Source organism: Equus caballus, chromosome X (genome assembly GCF_041296265.1).
Source record: "Equus caballus isolate H_3958 breed thoroughbred chromosome X, TB-T2T, whole genome shotgun sequence".
Taxonomy (NCBI): Eukaryota; Metazoa; Chordata; class Mammalia; order Perissodactyla; family Equidae; genus Equus; species Equus caballus.
In genome coordinates this window covers 128,824,135-128,831,053 of record NC_091715.1, presented here as the reverse complement: position 1 = coordinate 128,831,053, position 6,919 = coordinate 128,824,135, and the positions used below count along the sequence as shown (strand labels likewise).

Here is a 6,919-nt window from a genome sequence, read left to right as displayed (position 1 = left end):
GCTGGGTTTCTTAAATAGTCACATGGATACCATAGATGATACCGAACCTCTTAATCTCAAGTTCGTGTGCCCAACAGGCAGTAAGCCAATCACTGAGATACCAGTGCTTGGAGATGGAGAAAGGCTTATTAAAATTGGCCAAAACAAGAAGGCAGGAAGATAGGTTCTCTCAAATTTTCCCTAATGAGAGAAGAAAGCAGGGGTTCTTTATAGAGCTAAGGGGCTTGGGAGGAGGAGTTTCAGAGAAACAAAGGGGAAATTTGTCTTTCTTTCACTCCAGGTAAGCCCTTGGACAATCAGAATTCTGGGCATCAACAGCAGCTGGGGGCTGGTTATCTGGTGATCATAACTTCTTTAACGGTATTTTTTCTTCTGTAAAACAAGCTCATAAATCCTTGTGACCCACAAGTCACTCCTCCGGTTAAACAAGAAAACAGCAAGTTAACAAGATTAACTTCTTTTCATCTGTGTCTGTGTGGGGATCAAGGATGAAGGGTAATCATGTTCTTATTAAATATTTACAGTAACCCTGAGGTCCCCAACTTCATAGAGATGTTCAGGTGTGACAGTGAACAGGCATTTTGAGAGGGCCTTAATACTCAGCCCAGCCTTCCCTGTGAAAACTGGGATGGGGTCCTGGTAAATCTACTTCTTGCAGACGGCTTTTAAAACTCATGACTATGAGGAAGCGTGAGCGTTTCAACAGTCTTGAAAACATGATGGAGTTTCGGTTGGATTTGGCTTAGACTAACAAGTTTAGATGCAACAGTGAAAAGGCCTTTATGCCCAGGAGCAAGAAAAAGGCTATGAACCAGAGCAAATGAGACCCTGAGAAGCTCCTGTGCAGCTCGCAGGGCAAACAATGGATGAAGAGCGTTTAGAAATCACTAGGGGGGAGCAAGGAGTTCAGGACATGCCACTCCAAAGTATGCCACCTTAGATATTTTGATTATTTTGAGCTGAAGCCACTTGAAAAACAGCAAATGCAGGGAGAGGCTTTCTCTGAAATCCCCTTATCTGCCTAAAGACAGATCCTCCAGAAGGAACTTGACCGGCCTAAGTCCCTTCCTTGGAAGTTTCACCAGCCGGGGAAGATAGCCTCTTACTAGAGGAGAGGGGACTGTTAGTGCACACCACCCCAGGCAAACTGGCACAAATCACCGCGCCTTCCATCTGCTCTTCTAAGGACCCGTTCATCTTTTCTGAAAATCATTCTCTCCCCGAAATTGCCTACATCTTCCTTCCTCCTCCCCTTTTAAGATTACGGTATATAAGCTTGCAAATCTCACTGCCTTTCTGAGTGTTCACTGTTTTTTCCCTGTGATGCTCCTGTGCACGTAATATTAAGAATTAATAAATGTGTATCCCTTTTCTCCTGTTAATCTGCCTGTAGTGGGTTTATTGCACAGACCGAAGAGGGGTACTGAACCTAGGAGAGTAGAGGGAAAGTGTTTCAACCCCTACAGGTGAAAGGAAGGACAATGGGGCAATTCACGAATAAAGAAATACACATGAGCAGCAAACACACCAGAAAGGAAAAAACGCGCGTGTGGGTTTGCTGACGCTCCACAGAGTTACCAGAGAAATGAATGCGAATTAGAGAAAGCTACAACGGGTTGGCTGGCCGGGTTTTCTGCGGAGACGCGGGGGAATGGTGTGAACGGCGGAGCGCGCTGTACAGAATCAGCATGGCGGTGCAGACCCCCGGCCCTCCACTCTGCCCTACAGCGTTCCGCTAGAGCGATCTCTGCGGGTCACCGACTTCCAAGCCGCTCAGGCCCTGGGCTCCGCTCGCGGGAACCCGGGAGGGGACGGCCTCATGGGTGGGGCTTGCCGTGGGCGTGGCCGTGGGCGGGGCTGTGTCGGCGGCGGCTCTGCGGCGCCCGGCAAGGGGCGGGGCTCCGCTGGGGGCGGGGCTCCGCCGGCGGCCTCCGCTTAGGGAGCCGGCGAGGGGGCGGAGCCGTCCCTGGGCCGCGGAGGAGGGGTGGCGGCTGCGGCACTGGCTGTGGCCCGAGCCCAGCCGGGGAGCTGGAGGCTGAGGGCGGGCCGGGGCGGGTCGCTCTAGACCTCGCGTCCACCTGCCCGCCCGCTCGCGCTCCGGCCGGTCGGCGGGGCCTGCCCGGGCCCGGGCCCATGGCGGCGTCGGTGGCTCTGACCGCGGCGGCGGCGGCGGCGGCCCTGTCGGGCCTGGCGGTGCGGCTGTCGCGCTCGGTGGCGGCCCGAGGCTCCTATGGCGCCTTCTGCAAGGGGCTCACGCGCACGCTGCTCACCTTCTTCGACCTGGCCTGGCGGCTGCGCATGAACTTCCCCTACTTCTACGTCGTGGCCTCCGTGATGCTCAACGTCCGCCTGCAGGTGCGGATCGAGTGAGCGCCCGCGGCCACAGCGGCCCGGCCCGACCCCCTACCGCCACCGACCCCCTGCGCCAGACCCCGACCCCTAGCCACCGACCCCCTGCGCCAGACCCGAGCTCCAGCCTGGGCCGTCACCAGCCCACACGCGTCGCGGCCGATGACAGATTGCACAGAAACTCGCAAGACGGGCCCTTTCGGTCGGGCTCGAGAAAATTATTTGAGTGCAGCCAACCTGTTGCCTCACATTGGCCGAGGGGGTAGGGGACCAGAAAGAAGCAATTCTGCAGCAGGAGCTCGACTCAGCTGGCCCTGACCACCAAGGTAGGTGACCAGAGGTTGGACTGGCGGGCTGGAGGGAGGCGGTTGCCATGACATCTAGATGTCCAAGTCCCTTGGGGGTTTGGGGGAAGGGACCCCAGGAAGCCCTCCCGCAAAGCTGCGGAGCCGAGCAGGGGCAAGGCAGGGCAGACGCAGGCTCTCTTGATCCCCGTGTCATGATGGCAAGATGGGGGGAGGGGCGGCGGCAGCCTAGGCAGCTCGCATCTGCATCTCAGAGGGTCAGCCCATCACCGACAGAGACCGGGGCGTCCCTTCCAGTCCACAGCCCAGTCCCCACCCCCCTGGGCCGGGAGCAGACCCTAGAGGAGAAAAGATGCTGCCACCCTTCTCCTCCACCCCCTGGGGTAGACCACCTGGAAGGATGGTTGTATTCTTGGCCACACATTCCCCAGGTCTGCCCCCTTCTGGGTCCTCAGGCCCCTGGGGCTCTCTGCAGCTCCTGGTACAGCCCTTTGCAGACTGCCTCCTGCCCTGTCTTTGGGGCCAGGGACCGCTCTCTGCCTGCTCCTGCTGTCCCGGTTGCTCCCCTCCGCCCTCTCTGAGGACCTCCCCCAAAGCCCTGCGTTTGCAGACAGGGAAGAGTGGGAAAGACTCTTCCTCTCTCGCCCTCCCCCCAGGGTCTTGCTGTTCCACCATCTCAGCCATGCTCCCTCCAGCCCTCCCAGGGCCCTCCCGGTGCCACAGAATGCCCTCCCCCAGCCCTGGACGGCCTCCAGCAGCCCACCGTGTACCCAGAGGATCTGGGGAAATGGGAATCTCCTTGAGCAGAGGGCAGCTCTCTGGCTGGGTGGGGAGAGCAGAGGGAGAAGGGGCTTGTAGAGGAATCAACAGTTGGGGAAACGGGGACCTCTGGGGTGGCGGGCAACTCTCAAGTCTCCCTCTCTTTCTATCTTTCAGGAACTGCTGTGTGTAGGTGGTGACCCGCCCCTTCTCTGGCCTTGTCAAGAGAGTCAAATTGCTGCCCAGGGGCGCCCCTGAACCTAGAGCTGCCTGGGGAGCAGCTGAGGGAAGGGCCTGATGGAGGAGGAGAGGAAGGGCCTTCCAGGCAGAGGCCCTGAAGGGTGAGGTAGCCCAGTGGTCAGGTTCCGGCATGCGGAAGGACAGACCCTGTCATCTGGGCCCTGAGATCTCCCAGCAATACCATGAGGGGGTTCTGTTCTCCCCTACGGATTGGGGAAACTGGGGCTCTGTGGGAGATAGGGATTGTCCCTTGTCACACAGATAAGAAGTGGTGGAGCTGAATCTGCCCTTAGGCCTGCACTCCCCCAGCTGACCCTCAGGCTTCTCCAAGACCTGGCACAGTGGGATGTGGGAGGGGAGCACAAGGCTCCCAGGGGACCTAGGGGGAGAGAGGTCCAGGGTGGGGAAGGTGTGGAACCAGCTTTACTTGGAGCCATATGAGAGGTCAGAGGGAAAACCAGGAGGCCAGTCTGAGCTGAGAAGGGCACAAGAGAGATGAATCCCAGCACCCCCCCGCCCCCCACAGGGAGGCCAGTCCTCACCCACAGAGCCTGGCCTCCCCAATCCCCACCCCTACCTCAGGCTTGACCAAGGGCTCCACAGCAGTTGGGTGGCACAAGCCTCTGAGTTTGGGTGGAGGGGTGGGGGTGGGACATGATGTAACCAGGAGGGTGAAGGGCTAACCCTGGGGTGGGATGGGACATGACCCCATCTCTCTGTCCCCAGTCTCAGCCCAGGATCACACAGGAGAATCTCCTCTGGATGGGCTTGGATTGGTCCTAGAGGCCCTGGGTGTGCTGCTGACTGGCATACCAGGATGGCCAGGGGCAGCCCAGAGGGGCGCCAGGAGAGACCCTGGCCCTCACCACCCACCCCGCTCCCACAGCTGCTCTGACACTGGTTGCTCCAGGCCCACGTACTCAGAGTCCCTGGGACTGAAAACCGCAGCAGCCTGTTCAAGCCCAGAGACAGTGGCCCACTCCCACACCATGTGCCCTCTTCAGCTGCCCAGCAGGAGCCTGAGTCCTGGGTGAAGATCTCCGCCTCTCATCCCAGGGACTGAGGCTGGACCAGAGCCACCATGTGGCCCCCGCAGTTTCCCACAGACGGGGCCTGATGGCTTCCTTCCTTGTGCCAAGTCTCCTGGGAGCCCCCGTCCCAGTGGTCCCCTTCCACCCCAACTCTGCCCACCCAGGACCACTTCTGGGAGCCTGCCAGCCTGCTGACTCCATCCATCGATCTCCGGGGCAGCCTCTGAGAGATGAGAGCAACACAGGGCTGCATGAGAGGAGAGGAGGACGAGGGGCCTCCTTGGGGCTGACACACAGATGTGCCCCTTTCAAGCCCAGGTGTCACCCTCTGGGTGACTCCACCATCTTTCTGAGCCAGCCAGGCGGGGAGGAGGAAGGCCTGAGAATGGCATGAGGGAGGCTCTTCACTGAACGTGTGTGCGAGTGTGAGTGTGTGCGCGTGTGTGGTGGGGTGGGGTGCTGCTGTGGGGCAGGATGAGCGCACTGGGTGCCTGGCCCTCCCTGGGCAAGCGGCTCAGCTGGACCTGCCTGGGGCCTAGGAGGCCACTTCCCCACAGACAGGGCACAGCCTCAGGGGCCCTGGCCTCAGAGACCTCCTCTCCTCAGAGAGCCCCACCCCACACAGAGGGGCGCAGCAAGTCCAGATGGCTCTGGCTCTGGCTGGCTGGGCTCAGAGGGGTTGGCGGGGGGTGGGTCCTCAGCCTGAGTTCCTGCCCCTGCTTTCCTTACCGTCTGGCCTTGAGTAGTTAGCACGCTTCTGCTCTCCCCCCTTCCCTCCTCCCCTGGGCCCTGGCTGCTCGACGGGCTCTCAGTGCACTTTATTTATTTGCAGCCTGCTTTTCAGGCAGCAGAGCTTCTAGAAAATCAAAGACCGACCTGAGTAAGACGACTTTCCCTTTTCTGTGTGTGAACTCTGTACTGGCAGCACAATCTGGTCAGAGATAATGGTCTTGTTCCTGGTGTTGTCACATCTTGTTGTCTAAGTAAAAAATAATAAGTCTTTGAGTTCAATAAAATACAATAAAACTGGAGGCCTCCTGTTTCTGGTGTGATGTGGTAGCTTGTAGCTTTGGAGGAGAGAGGGGCGGGTGGTGAGGTCACCCTGCTGATGGCCAGGAGCTACGGAGGGGAGCACCCTCAGAGGGCTGTAGGGGGGTCGGGCTGTGGCGGGGATGTCGGGCCTGTTCAGAGGATGCTCGGAGGCCCGACTTGACCTGGACCACTGTCCCCGTGAGGAGAAGTCAGCAGCATAGGCCTGGCCCGAGAGGTGACAGTTTGTCCCAGACAGAACGTTCGTTTGAATAACCTAATACCTAAGTCTTCATTTTAGAGCCTGGTGTTAGAAAGCACTTACTTCAGTTCAACCCCGAGGGTGGGCTGGGGGAGGTGAGGTGAAATAGACTGCAGATGGTTTTGTGTCACCTGGAGGCCCCCCAGCGGCAGCAGATGGCAAGGTCCCCTGCCTCCCTGCTGGCTAGGAGGATGCGGAGTTTTGGAGAGGATAAACCACCAGGACCAGAAACCTGCTTCCCTTCCCCCACTCTAGACCCAACCTGCCTCTTCAGAGCCCCCCTCAGGGCCTCCCCAGAGAAGCCGGGCCAGGGGCGCTGAGGCTGCTGCAGGGTAAGGGTGGGCAGGCGGGCAGAGGGCTGGATGAGGGAGGCCGGGGCGGAGCGCAGCATCTGCAGCCGAGGAAGGAAGGCCCACAGGCCCCAGGAGGGAGGTGGCCTGAGGACACGGGGTTATGGCCACTGAGGAGCACAGCCTGGGGCAAGGCACCCTGACAAGAGGGACCCTTCCAATATCTGCCACCTGTCAACCAATTATGAGGTAGACTCTGATAGACTTAAAAAGATAAGTTTATTTGGGGTTTGTTAGGACTGCAGCCCAGGAAAAACACAAATTCAAGTAGCCCTTGAATTGTGTTTTCTGCCACTGAAAGGGAGAAGGAAGGTTTTACAGTCGTGGCTAACAAGGACAAAGAAAAAACAGGGAAGGAATGTCCTTTAACAAATTCCAGGCACAAGGTGATTAATCATCAGTGTGAGGGTCAGTTGAAACAAGCCATTAAACTTAGGAATGTGGGAGATGACTCTGATAGGAATGAGGTTTCTGTCCCGATAATTTTATCATCCTTGGAATGAGGTCTTTGTCTTGATAATCTTATCATCCTTGAGAAGACTTGCAGATGCATTTCAGTCACCTAATGAGTTCAAGAATTCATCCTGAAGTAGG

At 58.0% G+C, this 6,919-nt stretch overlaps 1 protein-coding gene across 2 annotated transcripts; it reads left to right on the top strand.

Annotated features, from left to right (window-relative positions):
- Positions 1 to 1,962: 1,962 nt before the first annotated feature.
- Positions 1,963 to 5,715, top strand: LOC111771459 (small integral membrane protein 10-like protein 2A). 2 transcript variants are annotated; one of them, XM_070257208.1, is made up of 3 exons: positions 1,963 to 2,675; positions 3,591 to 3,754; positions 4,540 to 5,715. In XM_070257208.1, the coding sequence occupies exon 1, from the start codon at positions 2,134 to 2,136 to the stop codon at positions 2,368 to 2,370; it is 237 nt and encodes a 78-aa protein (XP_070113309.1). In that variant the 5' UTR covers positions 1,963 to 2,133; the 3' UTR covers positions 2,371 to 2,675; positions 3,591 to 3,754; positions 4,540 to 5,715. The 2 variants fall into 2 exon arrangements, with proteins under 2 accessions (XP_070113309.1, XP_070113308.1); XM_070257207.1 differs by having other exon boundaries at positions 4,380 to 5,715.
- Positions 5,716 to 6,919: the final 1,204 nt, after the last annotated feature.

Coding starts and splice junctions, on each gene's coding strand:
- LOC111771459 (XM_070257208.1), top strand. CDS start 2,134: ATGGCGGCGTCGGTGGCTCTGACCGCGGCGGCGGCGGCGGCGGCCCTG.